This window comes from Sapajus apella, unplaced genomic scaffold, assembly GCF_009761245.1.
Source record: "Sapajus apella isolate SASKATOON/1434 unplaced genomic scaffold, GSC_monkey_1.0 scaffold15, whole genome shotgun sequence".
NCBI classification, from domain to species: Eukaryota; Metazoa; Chordata; class Mammalia; order Primates; family Cebidae; genus Sapajus; species Sapajus apella.
In genome coordinates this window covers 30,660,005-30,678,659 of record NW_022436955.1, presented here as the reverse complement: position 1 = coordinate 30,678,659, position 18,655 = coordinate 30,660,005, and the positions used below count along the sequence as shown (strand labels likewise).

The window sequence follows — 18,655 nt, the reverse complement described above, 5'->3', positions numbered from 1 at the left end:
GTGCCCGCCGCGAGCGGCGCCCTCACGCGGGAGGGGATGGTAGCTGCGCGGGGTCTCGGAGGTGGGAGTTGGGGGTGCGGCAGGGGCGGGGCTCCAGGCAGGGGCGGGGCTGGGCTCTCCAGGGGGTGTGGCGGGCTCTGCGGCGAGGGCGTGGCTTGGCGCTTGCTGAGCGGGGCCGTGTTGGCGCGTGCGCAGAAGCGACGGCATCGGCCGTCACTGGGCGGCATGGCGGTGTGCGCTCGCCTCTGCGGCGTGGGCCCGTCGCGCGGATGCCGGCGCCGCCAGCAACGCCGGGGCCCGGCCGAGACGGCGGCGGCCGACAGCGAGCCGGACACCGATCCCGAGGAAGAGCGCATCGAGGCGGGCGCGGCGGTGCTGGCCGGGGTGGGGGGCGGCTTGTGCACTGGCCCCTCGCCGCCGCCCCCGCGCTGCTCGCTGCTGGAGCTGCCGCCAGAGCTGCTGGTGGAGATCTTCGCGTCGCTCCCCGGCACAGACCTGCCCAGCCTGGCCCAGGTCTGCACCAAGTTCCGGCGCATCCTCCACACCGACACCATCTGGAGGAGGCGCTGCCGCGAAGGTGAGCGCGCGGAGGTGGCGGGGCCGGGAGGGTCGGGGGTCCCGGCCGGGTGGAGGCCTCGGACCTGGGAGGGGCGGGGGCGGTGGCCCCGGGTCTGGGCCACCAGATGGGCTCGGGGCCGGGCGATGTGATGTTTCGGGTGGTGATGGGGAACGGCCACAGTGCTGCCACATTGAGGGGGCTAGGGAAGGATTGAGGGGGTCCGGGAGGCTCTGAGGGGTCCAGGGAGAGGCAGACGGAGTTAGGGAGGGGTAGAGGGCGTCAGGGAGGCTTTGAGGAGGCCCAGCTGCGGGGCACAGGACGCTACGGGGCCGAGGCGGTACCGGGAGCTGGGTCTGGGGTACCCCGAGGTCTGGGCGGGGCCTAAGCTTACGCGTGGGGGCTGCCGCCTCTTTCCCTGCCTTGGGGGCGAAACGAGGGTGCTTCACTGGCCCCGACCAGAGCCGAGGTGAACTTGAAGAAATCCGAAACAGACCAGGCACGGTGGTTCACGCCTGTAGGTAATCCCAGCAGGTGTAGGAGGCCGAGGCAGGGGAAAACTCCTGAGGTCAGGAGTTCGAGACCAGCCTGGCTAACATGGTGAAACACCTTCTCTACTAAAAAACAAAAAAAAAAATTAGCCGGGCGTGGTGGCGGGCGCCTGGAATCCCAGCTACCCGGGAGGATGAGACAGAAGACTTGCTTGAACCCGGGAGGTGGAGAGTGCAGTGAGCCGAGATCGTGCCATTGCCCTTCTAGGGGAGCAGAGAAGCCCTGTGTATGGGGCTTCTAATAGTGGGGGTGTACAGAGAGTGGCTGCTGGACTTTTCCCCTCGGCAATATTGGGTGTAACAGATCACAGGAGGAGAGGTTTATTTAATCTGGAGTTCAAGGCTCTCTCTGTTTAAAGATTGACAGCTCTTTGATGTTCAAGCAGCTCATATTTAGGTAAAAAGGTTAGGTTAGAAAGCATCCAAACACTGCAGAGCAGCAAAAGGAACAAAGTCAAAACCATCAGAGACCCTAGCAAAGTTAAATCGCTCAACATTTTAAAGAAACTCTCTGTCTCCGTATTCACATGCAGAGAGTCATGTGTACCTTCTTCCATACAGGATAGCATGCCATATATATTCTCTTAGAGACAGTGTAGTATAAACAGTGCTACATAATATTTCACTGCCTGCGTATAGCACAGACTCGTCCCTAACTGATAAGCCTTGAAGTCTGCGTTTTTTCCTTGCATAAACAGTGCTTTGAGACTGCTTTGTGCGTTTTATAGAAATTTAGGAGATTTGCATGTGTCCTTCCTTGGGAATATCTGAGATTGTCTTGGTAGGGTGCACTTCCTCAAGTGGGATTGTGAGTTAGCAGTACTGCACATTGATAAAACCATTGCAACCCATTATCGGCTCTTTGAGTTTGCACCCCAGAGAGTTCTGCATGAGGAGGTCCCTTTCTCCAAGCCCTCCCCAACAGTAGAGTTATTTATTATATAAATAAAATCCGCACATTTTATTTTTGTTGCTTAATGGTCAGGGCCCCAGATTTGGAGACAGCCAACTTGGGCCCCAGCCCAGGCTCTGTTTATCTGCTATGAGAGCCTGGACAAGCTGCTTCACCTTCCCGAGTCCTGTTGGGAGCGTGAGTGGGCAGTGCTGCTCTGAGAGTCACTTGGAGGGTGAATGAGGCGATGAGTGTGAAGCCCTCAGCCCTAAATGGCAGCTTGTGGGTGTTGATGATTCTTGGCCATTTTTATTGTGCCTCTTGCAAATTCCATATTTGTGGCTTTTTTTTGGTCTTTTTTTCACTTAAGGTGTCTATTTTTATCTCAGAGTCTCTATTTTTGTCTTACAAATTGTGAGAATTGAGTATTAGTAATATTAAACTTTTGTCACATACATGGAAAGTAAAGTTCTTTTTACATTTTAAAGTTGCGACAAAAGCAGTTCCCTTTCTCTTTCTCTGTGAAGTCTGCTCATTTGCTTGGATTTGCACTTTGTGTAGCTGTAAGACTCAGATTCCCCACAGATGTGTCATTGTGCTTTGAAGTTTCTCCATGAGGCAGCCAGACCTATGTGGCGATCTCTGTGGGGTTTGTCTGGGAAACCGTACGGTATATGTATATGTGGCTCAGCAGAGGGATAATAGAAGGTTTTTTTTGTGTAATCAAAAAAATTCAAAGGTATACCATAGAGTACAGCAACCGGAATTACATCTCAGAATAAATTCTTAGAATTGCTAACAGAAATATAAAAAGTCCTGATGGGGTTGTAGAAAGCAATTGGGGACAGACATAGGACTCTTCAGTCCTTTCTTTCCCACCGCTGCTGTTCTCAGAGCAGCTGTCCTGGGACCCCAGACACCGTGACACAGAATGGAAGCACTTGTTCACCCAGGTGACCTTTTCACAGATGTTGAATACTGTCTGTAATTTGACAATTGGGCTAGGCGTGGTGCCTCACACCTGTAATCCCAATACTTAGGGAGGCCAAGGCGGGCAGATCACTTGAGGCCAGGAGTTCAAGACCAGCGTGGGCAACACAGTGAGACCCCAGCTCTACAAAATGATGCAAAAAAATTAGCTGGTGTTGTGGCATATGCCTATACTCTCAGCTTCTTGGGAGGCTGAGGTGGGAGAATCACTTCAGCCAAGGAGATTGAGGCTGTAGTGAGCTGTGACTGTACCACTACATTCCAACCTGGGTGACAAAGGGAGACCCCATCTCAAAAAAAAAAAAAAAAAAAAAAAAAAGAAAAAGACATGCATATGTAAAAAACAGAGAAATCTATCCAGACTATATAAATAAAATCTACACATCAAAGAAACAGTAATAGGAAAAAAAGGAGCAAAAATGAAAGATACATAAGTAAAAAAAATCCAAGTGGTGTCTGTCTCTCTCTCTCTCTCTCGTCTCTCTCTCTCTCTCTCTCTCTCTATATATATTTTTTTAGAGATGGATTTCACCATGTTGGCCAGGCTGGTCTCGAAATCCTGACCTCAGGTGATCCGCCCACCTTGGCCTCCCAAAGTGCTGGGATTACAGGCGTGAGCCACCATGCCCCGGCCAATATATATATATATATATATATATTTTAAATGTTCACCCTCACTAGTTATCAGGCAGATGCAAAATAAAATGACACACTGTTTTTCACCCAAATTAGCATCAGTGTTTTTTTTTTTTTTTTTTGAGATGGAGTCTTGCTCTCGTTGCCTAGGCTGGAATGCAGTGACACACCTCAGCTCACCACAACCTCTGCCTCCCAGGTTCAAGCCATTCTCCTGCTCAGCCTCCTGAATAGTGGGGATTACAGGCATGCGCCACCACGCCCGGCCAATTTTTGTATTTTTTTTTTAGTAGAGATGGGGTTTCTCTATGTTGCTCAGGTTGGTCTTGAACTCTTGACTTCACGTGATCCGCCCTCCTTGGCATCCCAAAGTGCTAGGATTACAGGTGTGAGCCACCCTGCCTGGCCCAATTTTTAAAGAGGAATCATTAAATCATTAATATTAGAGAGAATGTAGCAGAATTAGATAATTCATTGGATTAAATGAGAAACCTCAAGTGCTGGGAGGATACATGGCAGCTACTTTGTGACTCTGCATCTGGGCAGTTAAGATTTTCCTTCTGTGACTTGTCCGTCCATGACCTGGTGACAGATGTACAAAGAAGGGAAATTACTCTGGGCAGCATCTAGCAGAATCGCTTATCTGACCCCCGGTTCTAGCAACACCACTCCTGAATATATTCCTCAGAGAAACATTCAAATTCATATGCATCCAAAGATATGAGGGTGTTCACTGCCACACAGCACGTGATGAAAAAATAAAAATAAGCAAAAGAACTCTGTGACCATTGAGTTATGAACCACCGCATACCTTTTTTTTTTTTTTTTCTGATACAGAGTCTCACTCTTGTCGCTTAGGCTGGAGTGTAATGGCATGATCTCAGCCTCCTGGGTTCAAGTGATTCTCCTGGCTCAACCTCCAGAGTAGTTGGGATTGCAGATGCCTGCCACCATGCCCGGCTAATTTTTGTGTTTTTAGTAGAGACTGGGTTTCACCCTGTTGGCCGGGCTGATCTTGACCTGCTGAGCTCAGGTGCTGCACACCTGTAATCCCAGCTACTTGGGAGGCTGAGGCAGGAGAACCATTTGAACCCGGGAGGTGGAGGTTGCAGTGAGCCAAGATTGCACCACTGCACTCCAGCCTGGTGACAGAGCAAGACTCCGTATCAAAAAAACAAACTGAATTTCCTGGAACAGGAAACAAGCAACAACAATGGAAGTGGGAAAAAGGAAACCTCTGCCTGTTCTTTCAATGCTTCAAAGAATTTGGGGCCATGACTGACTTTCAGGCTGTGGGTGAGGCTGGCGTGTTTAAGGACTCTTTCTAAAGTGATAGGATGCTTTGGCAGTGGCAGGGTGGAGGGGGGGCAGAGGGAATACACTGGCAACTGAAAAGTAGGTGGGTCTTTATAATATGTTTGCTCAGTGAGAAGCTGAAGATTTCCAGGGTCCTGTTGGCCATAGTAAGTTGGTTATTTTTATACTACTGTGGCCTCTTTGGTCCCTGCGTGTGGGAAAGTGGAGTGACTCAGGCTGACGGTGGTTGGGGGGCAGCTTGGAGCTGGTGGGTTAAGTGTTTTCTAATAGTGTTTCTCTGCACAGGTGAAGGCAGTTCCCACTGAAAGCCCTCCCTGTGCTTCTGATGTTGAGGGCATGCAGATCACAAATAAGGGCTCCTTCCCCTGGATAGGAAACAATACCAAACCCACTCCAGCCTGCAGGGCCTGGCAGGGTGGGTGCAGGACCCTTCCTGATGTGTCACCCTCTTGGCCTCTGACAGTTGGCCTGAGGGCTATAAAGAAACCCTCACTTTCTGGCGTGCTGGTGGCAGGCGCCGGCTGCCTATCTTGCTTTGGCACCTCCTGGGCTTTTTTGGTTACTTGTTGACTGGTTAGTTGGTGAGTTGTGAAATGCCAGCCGCTTTTTTTGGCGCTTGTTTTTTTTTTTTTTTTTTTTTTTTTGGGACAATCTCGCGTTTTTGCTCAGGCTGGAAGGCAATGGCGTGATATTGGCTCACTGCAACCTTCACCTCCCAGGTTCAAGTGATTCTCTGCCTCAACCTCCTAAGTAGCTGGGATGACAAGCTTGAACCACCACGCCCAGCTAATTTTTGTATTTTTTGTAGAGACAGGGTTTCACCACGTTGGCCAGGCTGGTCTCGAACTCCTGACCTCGAGTGATCTGTCTGCCTTGGCCTCCCAAAGTGTTGCGATTACAGGCGTGAACCACTACGCCCAGCCTGCACTGCTCATTTATGAGCTACTTCATGAAGTCTGCTTAAAGCTGATGTGCTTTGAAAATTCAGAGCATCATTCTGAATCAAAATATTCAAATAATAACAAAAGATGACGTTTAAAACCAGGAATGGCTCAGGTGCGTACTCCATCCTGATCTCCAGGGAGCGAGGCACCCACCGCATGGTTCCTGCAGTGCCTGGCTTTGAACTTAGAATTCATAACTTGCTGTTTCCTCCCTCAATGGTAAATGCTTTAATGTTATGTAGAATAATGTTTGTGCTTCATTTTTGTCCATCGTAAGTCTAAGGTGAGTCTAAATTTCATCATCGCTAGAAATACACTTTTCCTATACAGACAGTTGGTCTTAGGATTTTTCGACTGGCGTGAAAGTGACATGCGTTCAGCAGAAACCGCTGCAAGTGCCTGCGCAGCCATTCTGTTTTCCACTTTGAGTGTGGACTCAGTAAATCACATGACATGTTCAGTGCATGTTATACAGTAAATTGACTTTGGATGATCTGGCGCAGCTGTAGGCCAACCGAGGCTCTGTTTTCCACTTTGAGTGCGGACTCAGTAAATTACATGACATGTTCAGTGCATGTTATACAGTAAATTGACTTTGGTGATCTGACGCAGCTGTAGGCTAACCGAGGCGTTGTGAGCTCACTGAAGGTAGGCTAGGCTAAGCCATGATGTTCCATAGGTTAAGGGTAGTCAAGTAGTCAGTGCATTTTCAGCTTTCCACATTTTCCTCTCTTTTTTTTTTTTTCCTTTTTGTTTGAGACAGAGCCTCACTCTGTTGCTCAGGCTGGCATGTAGTGGAACAGTCATGGCTCACAGCACCTTTGACCTCCTGGGATCAGTGAATCCTCCTGCCTCAGCCTCTCAGGTAGCTGGGACTATAGGCATGTGCCATCACGCCTGGCTAAATTTTTTGTATTTTTTGTAGAAATGGGGTCTCACTGTGTTGCCCAAGCTGGTCTGGAACTCCCAGCCTCCAGGGACCTCCTGCCTTGGCCTCCCAAAGTGCTGGCATTACAGGCATGAACCACTGTGCCTGGCCTTTATATTTATAATGGGTTTATTGGGATGAAATCCTGTCACAAGTTGAAAAGCATCTCTACTGTCTGATCTTTATGATAAAAAAGGGAAATTAAAAGCCAGTATTTGATGTTGTTTTTGAATGCAGAAGAAAGTGCTATTTCTGTTCTCTTTTGATTTGCCAATGCACAATATGAGAGCTGTGGCTTTGGTTAAACTTGGCTGAAACTGGAGGGGTCATCTTGGGAAGAAGTGAAACCAGGAAGTTGGTGGTTTAAAAGTTGGGTTTAGGGAGCGGAGGCACACACCTGTAGTCCCAGCTACTCTGGAAGCTGAGGGAGGCTGGAGGATTGCTTGTGCCTGGGAGGTCAAGGTTGCAATAAGCCTTGTTTGTACTGCTGTACCCCAGACTGGGTGACAAAGTGAGACCCTGTCCCAAAAAAAAACAACAGTTGGCTTCAGGAATATTTCATGTCTAGGTTTTGTGTCTCACATCTGTAATCCCAGCACTTTGGGAGGCTGAGGCAGGAGGATCACCTGAGGCCAGGAGTTGGAGACCAGCCTGGGCAACATGGTGAGACCACCTTCTCTAAATAAGTAAAAAAAGAAATTAACCAGATGTGATACTGCACACCTTTAGTCCCAGCTACTCAGGAGGCTGAGGTGGGAGAATCACTTGAGCCCAGGAGGTTGAGGCTGCAGTGAGCTGTGATCATACCACCAGTCTGAGTGACAGAGTGAGACCCTCTCTCTAAAAAAAACCAAAAAGAAATACTTCATGGTTCTTGTTAGCAGACACTTGTCAAGCATACTGGTTTTGATGGAATGGGTGGCGGGTGGGCAGCTGGCTAAACGCACTGTCCAGGAAGTAGCAACACCGTGACTGAGCCAGGAGATGGGAACATTGGCCCACATCCTGTCATGCAGTGGGGTCTCAGCACTGTAGGGAAAGCCCTTTTCCTTGTCCTCTGCCTTTCCACTGGGAAGGAGTGCAGTTTTCTCTATTTTTGCAAGTTGAATCTCATGCACAGCTGTATAGAGAAACGTTTTTTCACTTAGCAAAGCACAAGAAGAATGAAGGAAATTGGTGCTTATTAGGGAATATTTTATTTTTCCCTGCTCTGTTGCCCAGGCTGCAGTGGAATGGCATGATCTTGGCTCCCTGCAACCTCCATATCCTGGGCTCAAATGATCCTCCTTCCTCAGCCTCCCAAGTAGCATGCACCACCATGCCTGGCTAATTTTTGTATTTTTGGTAGAAATGAGGTTTCGCCATGTTGTCCAGGCTGGTCTTGAACTCCTGAGCTCAAACAGTTTGCCTGCCTTGGCCTCCCAAAAAAGATTACAGACATGAGCCACCACACCCGGCCCTAACATTTTTTAAGACTATGTTTTTTTAACTTTAACAAAAATTTAAAAAGAAAGTGAACCTGGCACCCAGAAGGCGTTGAGTGGAGATTTCCCCTTCCCCACATCTCACGGGACATGTCCTGGGACTTGCCCGGGAGAACTGATTGGTTGGCAGAGGTCCTGCACCGATTCTGTTTGTAACGCAGTGATGTAATGCATCTGAGGCTCTGGGGTTTGTCTTTCTGTCTGGAAAGGCCATGTACACATAGGGCATCTTGGGATCTTGGAGCGGAACAAGTGTCCTCTCAAAAAACAAGTGTGTTGCTGCTGTCTCTCCCCTTTCTGGGTCAGGATCCTTTGTCAGTGATGCCGTCCCTGGCCACTGGGGTGATGGAGACACTAGCCAGGACTCACCAGGCCTGCTGGGCATGAGTGGAAGAACAGGACGCATCTGAAATCTTGAGAAGGCCCTGGGTGATAGGGTTGTAGCGTCAGACTCACAGAAGGGTGGTGAACAGCTTCACAGAGTGATTGTTTGTGCCCTTTGGGAAGGAGTGGTATCGGGATTACCACTGCACCTTAGTGAGAGGGTGCTCCCTTGGCCAGTGGGTGCCTGTCATGGGTGCCGGAGGAGGGACGGAAGTCCTGGCTGGAGCAGCCAGGCTTCTCAAGGCTCCTGTCCACACTGAGACTGTCATTGCAGGGATGAGACTGTTTGAGCGTGAGGCATGCCGGTGGTCACCTCGTTACTTAGCACCCACACATTCTGGTGTTTGACAGGAGGCACTGGGGCTGTGCCCAGGCTTTGGTTTTTCTATTTTCCATCCTGAGGGGATGCTGGCTGTAGGAGTGTTTGCAGATCTGCTGCATTATTTAAAAACAAGTTTCCATGCAGTAAGGCTGGTGGCTGCAGAGTGGGTGTGTTGGGGAGTGCCGGGCCGCAGCTGGGGTGTCCCTGTGCCATAACTTCCTTTTTAGCCTCAAGCAGAAGCGTTTTAGCCATATTACCTACGGATTGTAATTATCCCTTAATCTAGTGAAAACACAAACGCAGTCTTTGCAGTCAGTGCTCCTTTTGGTTTTATTTGGAAAGCTGAGTGTAAAGTGGGTAGGGCACCAGCCACCAGGTTCCTCAGCACTCACCGCCCCGTCTGCTGCCTCCCAGCTTCTGTCTGCTCCAGGGAGACTGAGGCCCAGCAGTGTCCCAGGGGCCACAGTGTCTGCTTCTGCCTATCTCACCTGGGGGTACAGAGCCATCTTCCTTGGGTTCCCTACCTGCATGCCCAGGGTCACCCTGCTGCCTCCCCAGTCACGCCCACCCATGGGCGCCTTTTCCTCTGGATCTGGCGCTGGCATGGCCCTTCCCTCTGAACTCTGCAGTGCTGACTGCAGTGCCTGGCATCGAGTGCCCTGGGGCTGGGCGAAGCTCTCTTTCCACACTCAGGCGCTACCAGCTTGCCCCAGAAGGCATCTTAGCCTGGTGCCTTTCTCAAGTGGTGCTTTTGGGAGGATGATGCCAAGTGCCTTCTTAATGCAGTCCCCCGCAGTGCCAGTGCTATGCACAGAAGAGTGACTCTGCCTCCCTGCCCCTCCAGGCTCAGTATGCTGAGTGCAGGCTCGGCCACGCTGGCCAGGGTGCCACCTCCTGCCTTCTTCATCTTCCCTTCCCACGCGGATGAGGCGGGTGGGGGGTGGTCTCACGAAGCGGATGAGTCTTCCCTGGGCCCCTAAGAGAGAGGAGAGAGGAGGACAGGGGAACAGTAAGGGCTCTTCCAGACCTCTCCCATGAGAGGTGGGATGCAGAGATGCAGACTGTGCCTATTTAGGCCTGTGCTGCATGGGCGGGGTTTCCAGTAAGCGCCACCACTCAGCGATTAGCTCTGTTGGACAAGAAGTCCATGTGCTGAGGTTGGTGGCCCCTGACAGTTGAGTCATGAGAGGACGCAGCTTCAGTGTAGCCAGATGATTCAGGTCACTGGCTGTTCTATTCCTCTTGGCAAACAGTTTTTAAATAGCTTTTTTTTTTTTTTTTTTTTTTGGAATTTTCTTTTTTATTTTTGAAATGGAATTTCACTCTGTCACCTGTGTGACAGAAATTGAGACCCTGTCTCTTTTTTTTTTGAGATGGAGTTTCACTCTTGTTACCCAGGCTGGAGTGCAATGGCGCAATCTCGGCTCACTGCAACCTCCGCCCCCTGGGTTCAAGCAATTACCCTGCCTCAGCCTCCTGAGTAGCTGGGACTACAGGCTTGCGCCACCATGCCCAGCTAATTTTTGTATTCAGTAGAGACGGGGTTTCACCATTGTTGACCAGGATGGCCTCTATCTCTTGACCTCGTGATCCATCCCCCTCAGCCTCCCAAAGTGCTGGGATTATAGGCGTGAGCCACCGTGCCCAGCTGAGACCCTGTCTCAAGAGCCAGAGAAACGTATGAAAAATAGTCACGCTGTAGAAAACAGTGTTGTAGTTCCTCAAAAATTTAAACTTAGAATTACCATGTGATGCAGCAATTATGCTTCTGGGTATATACCCGACAGAAGAAAGGAAGGAGCTCAAGACATCTTTACTCCTATGTTTGTAGCAGTTTTACTCACAGTAGCCAAAAGGTGAAGGCGTTCCAACTGTCTATGAACAAACAGATGAACACAGTGTGGTCCCGCACGGTAGAATACAATCCATTCTGAAGAAGTAAGGAAATCCTGATGATGCACAGACCTTGGGGGACATTATGCTAAGTAATAAACAGTCACCAAAGGGCAAGTACAGTATGTGTCCACTCGTGTGAGATGCCTTAGTGTAGTCCAAATCAGAGAGGCAGAAAGTAGAATGGTGGGTGCAGGGGGTAGGGGCTGGGGAAGTGGGGAGTGGCTTGGCTGTTCAGCGGGGCAGAGTGTGTTCAGGAAGATGAGAAGGTTTTGGGCTAGGCATGGTGGCACGTGCCTGTAGTCCCAGCCACTCGGGAGGCTGAGGCGGGAGGATTGCTTGAGTCCAGGAGTTCTGGGCTGTAGTGTGCTATGCCGATTGGGTGTCCGCACTGAGTTCGGCATCAGTATGGGAGCGGGGGACCACCAGGTTGCCTAAGGAGGGGTGAATTGGCCTGGGTGGGAAACGGAGCAGGTGAAAACTCCCGTGTTGATCAGTGGTGGGATTGCGCCTGTGAATAGTCACTGCACTCCAGCCTGGGCAACATAGCGAGACTCCGTCTCTTTAAAAAAAAAAAAAAAAAAAAAAGGTTTTGGATGTGGTTAGTGGAGATGGCAGCACAGCGATGTGAAGGTACTTAGTGCCCCTGACCTGTACAGTCCACAGTGGGTAAAATGGTAATTCATGTTTATTTTTACCATGATAACAAAACTAAATTGCCACTTCAAATATGCCAATCAGAAAACTTACTCTGACATGAGCAAGTGAAAAAAATTAAAAAAATAAAGGCTGGGTGCAGTGGTTCACACTTGTAATCCTAGTACCCGGGAAGCCAACACGGGCAGATCACTTGAGGTCAGGAGATTGAGACATGGTGAAACTGGTCTCTACTAAAAATATAAAAATTATCTGGGCGTGGTGGTGCATGCCTGTAATCCCAGCTACTCGGAAGGCTGAGCCAGTCATTACTTGAACTCAGGAGGCAGAGGATTCAGTGAGCCGAGATTGTGCCACTGCACTCCAGCCTGGGCAACAGGAGCAAAACTCTGTATCAAAAAAATAAAGTGTCCAAATTAAATCCTTAGCAATCAGAACAGTTGCTTCACTGGATTTTGCCAACTGCCAATATGTTGGGCTGAGGTTATCTGTTCCTCTTTCTGAAACTATTAAGGTAAATAATTACCAATAACACTTCCTGTTATAAAGGAAAAAAAAGGGAAATAGATTAGCAAGAAAACTTTTAGCAAGTACGTTTCGTGCATTAACAGCCTGCAACACTGAACCCGCTGCCTGGGAGCAGGTGAGCAGCAGAGGTCATGCTGGCTGTCTGGATTCCTGGGTTGGATCTGTGCAGCAGGGTGGGAGTTAACACTTGTCAGTCTTTCTGGAAAGAATGGTGCATGGTTACTGAAAAGTACGCTGGCATGAAAGCTGTGTTAAGGGCAGTTTCCCTTGACTCATAGGAGAAGGTTTATGGAACAATAAAAGGATGTATATATTTTTTTAACCCTTATTTTTAAAAAGACTTTTTCCATCATGTGGAAAATATTGAACATTTCTAGTAGGAGGAGTTGGGTCAGAATGACATTTATTCTCCTCCAGTATGTTTGTTATGAGCTTTTGGTGACAGTAGGAAAAACCCACTAAGGATTGTTGTATTTATTAGCACTATGCCATCATTTTGCCTGCCTTCTGAATTTTTTTTTTTAGACGGAGTTTTGCTCTTGTTGCCCAGGCATGATCCCGGCCCACTGCAACCTCTGCCTCCCAGGTTCAAGTAATTCTCCTGCCTCAGCCTCCCGAGTGGCTGGGATTACAGACATGTGCTACCATGCCTTGCTATTCTTGTATTTTTAGTAGAGACAGGGATTCTCCATGTTGGTCAGGCTGGTCTTGAGCCCCCGACCTCAGGTGATCCACCTGCCTTGGCCTCCCAAAGTTATGGGATTACAGGCATGAGCCACCGTGCCCAGCCTCTTCTGAATTTTAATGGCATTTTTGTGGATGCTTTATCAAGTTGTCGAGTTCATCTCCTACTTGGTATTAGCAATACATTTGCTGGTGAAGTGTACAGAGAATTATGGTTGCCTTGGGCTGTGTTGATGTGGTTATTCTAGCTAAAAACCTTGGAATCATTCAGAAGTCCAAGCAGTTAATAAAAGGCTATGTACATTGTTTCTGTCAAGTTAGAGGATCCATTGGGCTTAGTGAAAATTCATCAGCCTTTTTCATCAGACTTTTTTGAAAAGTCACAGCCTTCAGCAATCTGAGCAAAGATAAACTGCCTGAGGAACAACATTGATGCCTTGTGGAGGACTGTCTTATGACTTCAGGTGCCATAAAACAATCACAAGGCCGGGCGCGGTGGCTCAAGCCTGTAATCCCAGCACTTTGGGAGGCCGAGGCGGGTGGATCACGAGGTCAAGAGATCGAGACCATCCTGGTCAACATGGTGAAACCCCGTCTCTACTAAAAATACAAAAAAAAAAAATACAATCACAAATGGATACTTTTCCCAGTGTCTGCCCATCTGACAATTGGCGCAGGGCATCAGAGCATCTTGCCTGAAGCATTAATGTAACCACGAAAACACGAAAAGTGGAGGAGAAGCACCCACAGTCCAGACTGCCTTGTCAGTGAGGTGTCACGGGCACTGGTGGCATCTGGAACCTGGAAAGGGACTGTCCTTTAAACCACACAGCGAACTGAAGCTCCAGTCTCATTATGTAGTAACTAACGATTTTGAAATGCATCATTTGTGTAAGAAGAGGACAAAGTATTTATGGAGAGTCAGAGGAAATAGTGACAGCTGGCTGGTGGGTCTCAGGAAGAGCCGCTTGACCATCAGGGCACTGGCAGAGCCCCAGGGAATTTTGTTTTAGTTGGAGTGGGGCTCTGCTCAGTGAAAGCAGGTAGGCCAGTTCTTACTATTTCCTTACTTCAGTGGGTGTGGCCCGCAGAGTTGCTCCAAGAGTGAGTGGTCTGCACTGACAACCCATAGTCCCTCAGATTGACAACCCATTACATGCAAGTGTCATTTTATCCCTGCTTTGGATTCACAAACACTGTATTTCTTTCTTTCTTTCTTTTTGAGACAGGGTCTTACTCTGTGGCCCAGGCTGGAGTGCAGTGGGTTGATCATCACTCACAGCAGCCTGGAACTCCTGGGCTCAAGAAATCCTCCCACCTCAGCCTCCCAAAGTGCTGGTGTTAAGGTGTGCCACTGTGCCTGGCTAATTTTTAAAAAAAATTTATAGAGACAGAGTCTCACGATGTTGCCCAGGTTGGTCTTGAACTCCTGGGTTCAAGCAAGCCTCCTGCCTTGGCCTCCAAGAGTGCTGGGATTACAAGTGTTAGTCATTGTGCCCATTGTGCTGGTTCTTCTTTATTTTCCACATTGATATTTTGGATGTTGCCAGAGAGTGCTCCGCCTGCCCCTAGACGTGTGTACCCGTTTCGCTGCAGAAGAGTGGAGGTCACACTCCCAGCAGCCAGCCCGTCTGCCCTCCGCCTCCCTCTCTCCACGTGACAGCCTATGATGGATGATCCTGTTGGCTGGAGCTCTTTCATCCAGTTTTTTTTCGAGCCACTGTGGTGCGTAAATATTTTCCCATTTGTCCTCAGCGGCAGCCTCTGGACCCGCTCCTTTCCTGAAAGCTGGCTTTGCAGTTCTGCTCCCTGGCTGTTTCCAGGTGACCCTTCCAGCTCTGCCCTCCCAGTTCTGCCACACCTGGAGTCGTCAGGGCCCTTCCCACTCTGTCTGGGCATTTCCAGGACTCTGCTCTGCCCTGACCTTGCCTGTTCTTTTCACCTCTGCCTGGGCCCTTGCTACCACAGCCCTGGGTGTTGTCTCCTAGGAGGTGTTTTATGATAAGGAGCCTTTGATTTTTGTTTTTTTCCTAAATTAAATATTACAGGATTTGTTAAAAAATTGTAAGGAAGGGCAGAGAGTTTCCCTATGCTCTGGTTTCCCCAGTTGTTATCATCTTCTGTTAGTATGACATGTTTGTCACAGTTAATGAACCACTAGTGATCCATTATCATTAACGAAGCCTGCACTTTATTCAGATTGCAGCAGTTTCCACTCACACCCTTTTCCTCTCCCAGAATCCCATGTGGGAGTCCCCATGCCATTTAGTCCTCATGTCTCCTCTGGCTCCTCTGGGCTGTGACAATTTGTTAGACTCTGCTTGGTTTTGGTGACATTGACAGATTTGTTTTTTGTTTTGTTTTGCTTTTTTTTGAGAAGGAGTCTTGCTCTGTCGCCAGGCTGGAGTGCAGTGGCACAGTCTTGGCTCACTACAACCCCTGCCGCCCGGGTTCAAGTGATTCTCCTGACTCAGCCTCCCAAGTAAGTGGGATTACAGGTGCGCGCCACTGTGCCTGGCTAATTTTTGCATTTTTAGTAGAGATGGAGTTTCACCATATTGCTCAGGCTGGTTTTGAACTTCTGACCTCAAGTGATCATCTGCCTGCCTTGGCCTCCTAAAGTGCTGGGATTACAGGCATGAGCCACCGAGCCCAGCCTATACCCAGGGTTTTTCATACAATTTTTTCATATACTGTTAACTAAGAAAAAACTGTATTTTGCTCAGAACTTTTCCAGAAACTGTTTGGAAATGCATGTTGCCATGGCGGTGCTGCATATGGTGGGCCGCAAGGGCAGAGGTGTTAAGAGCCAGAGCAGGGCTTCTCCAGCCATCTGGGTGTCTTGGTGAGATGCTGATGATTCAGTGGGTCTGAGTGGGGCCTGGGACCCCTGCTAAGCTCCCTGGAAGGTCCGTGCTGCAGGTTCTTGGACCACACCCAGAGCAGCCAGGCTCCGGTGAAGTGTGACCTGAGCATTGCATATCAAAACGCACCTTGATGGATTTCTATATTTCTTTCTGTTACAATTAGGGCAGTAGTAACTGTTTAGAATTGTGTATAGAATAGTTCCTTTGCTTTCATGGAGGATCTATGAGGTGTTAGTAAATCTTTGTTTTAAGGAATGGGATTGGTCTGAGGGGGTTGAGAGCCACTGCCTTGCCAGGGAGGTCGCTGCCTCTGCTCAGGAGCCTTCTGTGGCCCCCCTCTGCCTGCAGCAGAAGTCGTGACCCCTTGGCTTGGCCCAGAGGCTCATTCCACCTGCCTCTGTTTACTTCGCTTTACAGTACTCCCAGTTTGAATCTCGCCTTATAGCAAATTGGTTTTCTCTTCCTGTCATCACCACAAAGACCTTTATATCCTCACAGGAAATGCTGTGATTATTGGGTGGCCTGCCTGATATCTACACACACACACACACACAATATAAACGTATATAGTATATATATATTAAACATATATATTGTAATATACTATATATATATAACATATAGTGTATATATAACATATAGTGTATATATATATAGTATATTATATATATGTTTAAGGAATGGAGCCTCGCTTTGTCCCCAAGGCTGGAGTTCAGTGGTGTGATCTTGGCTCATTGCAGCCTCGACCTCCTGGACTCAGATGATCTTCCCACCTCAGCCTCCCAGGTAGCTGGGACCACTGGTGTGTGCCACCATGGCTGGCCAGTTATTGCATTTTTTGTAGAGATGGGATCTCACCATGTTGCCCAGGCTGGTCTCAAACGCCTGAGCTCAGGTAATCCGCCGGCCTTGGCCTCCCAAACTGCTGGGATTATAGGCCTGAGCTACCAGATAATTTTTAAAATGTTTTTAATCTGCAGAGTTAAACTAAATGATGGTATTAGTGGTGGGATTTCCTCCCAGAGTTCACTGTAGCTGAGAAGTCATATCTAGTGGTTGTACTGCATTCTGGCGGGCTGTGGCCTGGGGTGACACGTCCCTTGGTCTGATGGGTGGGCAGTGACATGCCCCCCAGGCCTCTGGTTCAACCTGAATAGTTGGTTGATCTTGGTATTTGGTCTGAGCATTCCGACTTCCACACTGACAGGTGCTCCCTGGACCTCTGGAGTTGAGAGGCGTCTGCGTGAACTGGCCCAGGCCTAGCCGCATCCAGGTGCAGCCCCTGCACGTCCCCGCTGCACACCTGGCCATCTAGGGCCTGTGGCTGCTGCTGCGCTCACCGGAGTGCCCTGTGATTTTCCAGGGCAGAATCTGGCAGCTGCAAAGAGCAGGCAGGCCCCCGTTGAGCTTCGGGCTTTGTCCTGGTGTCGAGTCTCCCTGGGGTCAGCCCTCCTGTGCGCAGTCAGGCAAATTGCGGGATGAGCTCTGCGGCCTGGTGTGGTCCCTGTTGCTGCACTTTGTCTGCACCCCTTTCCGGATCGCTGACTTGACAGAAATAACTGGACTCCAGTGATCACTTGGAAGGACAGATTGTGTTGTGTCAACATAACCGAAATAAGATTGTAATGGAACAGGAGGTGGGGTGGCTGCCAGCCTGCGGCCACAGCTCTCACCCGGCAAGCCCTGTCCTTCCCGTCCTTGCTCTTACGTCAGTGTCTTTCCCCTACCCCTTTCCATTTGTAAACATTTGCTGGTGAATTTTCTTTTCTCTCCATCTAGAATCGTAGGATGTTGAGAGCTCAGAAGGGGGAATTTACAGATGATCCAGTCCAATTCCTTTAACTTACAGATGAGAATCGAAGATGCTGCTCCAGTTATTTGTAACACAGACTGAGTCTTTTATTATAGTTTGCCTTTTTCCTTCACAGCTCAGGCAGTGTTGGTTTTGCTGAGAGTCCCTCTCAGAGATACTCTCATAGAGTCCCTGTGCGTTCCTCTGATCATGTTTTGATTTCCCCATAGCATGTAACCATATAGCAAGACATTTTCCTTAAAAACCTGCTTATTCCTGCCATTCTAGGTAGTCACCCTGGACAATTGGAGAACTCGTCTAAAGAAACAAAATTCTCTGGAGGAAACTGCAGAATTTTCCTCATTATTACTGTATCATTGACAGATTTTCACTTAAGAAATTCTTACCAGTCCTTGGTCCTGCCTGGCAGGCAAGCGTCAAACGTCCCAACTCACTCTGGAGGCCCGTAGACCATGAGGCCAAGGAGATGAGCCAGTGTTGGGTTTTTCTTCTGTTTTTAGCACCCCACTGCTGGTTTTTTCTCTCATTATGAGTAGGAGTCCCTGGGCTGCTTCATGCTGCATCTCAGCTCCTCTTCCGTGGCCCTGACTGAAAGGAGGACACAAGTCCTTGTCCCCTAGGCCCATTTGCAGTGAAGACAGGGGTTGCTGACTCTGCTGGTCATAATGACAAAGTAATTGATAAATCAGTGTTTTAACTCTGGCCAGGCATGCTGGCTCATGCCTGTAATCCCAACACTTTGGAAGGCCGAGGTGGGCGAATCGCTTGAGGTCAGGAGTTGGAGACCAGCCTGGCCAACGTGGTGAAGCTTGTCTCTACTAAAAATACAAAAATTAGCCCAGCATAGTGGTGTGCACCTGTAGTCCCAGCTACTCAGGAGGCTGAGGCAGGAGAATCGCTTGAACTGGGAGGCGGAGACTGCAGTGACCTGAGATTGTGCCACTGCACTTCAGCCTGGGCAATAGAGTGAGACTCCATCTCGAAAAAATAAAAATAAATAAATACATGTTTTAATTGTGGCCACTACACTACAGCCTGGGCAACATAGTGAGACCCATCTCATTGAAAAAATAAGCCAGTAATGAGTATATGTTGAAATAATAATAATTTACATTGAGTTGAATAAAATATTAACATGAAATTTACCTGTTTAATTTTACTTTTTTTTTTTTTTTTCTTTTTTTTTTTTTTTTTTTTTTTTTTTTTTTT

The 18,655-nt window shown here is 48.8% G+C and overlaps 1 protein-coding gene across 2 annotated transcripts in view; it reads left to right on the top strand.

Annotated features, from left to right (window-relative positions):
- Positions 1 to 181: 181 nt before the first annotated feature.
- FBXO31 (F-box protein 31) overlaps positions 182 to 18,655 on the top strand; it is a 48,712-nt gene continuing 30,238 nt past the window's right edge. The window contains exon 1 of one of the 2 annotated variants that reach the window (XM_032284624.1): positions 182 to 577. In XM_032284624.1, coding sequence (XP_032140515.1) covers positions 226 to 577 — 352 coding nt within the window. In that variant the 5' untranslated portion in view covers positions 182 to 225. The remainder of the gene's footprint in view (positions 578 to 18,655) is intronic. The other variant, XM_032284623.1, reaches the window with a different exon arrangement.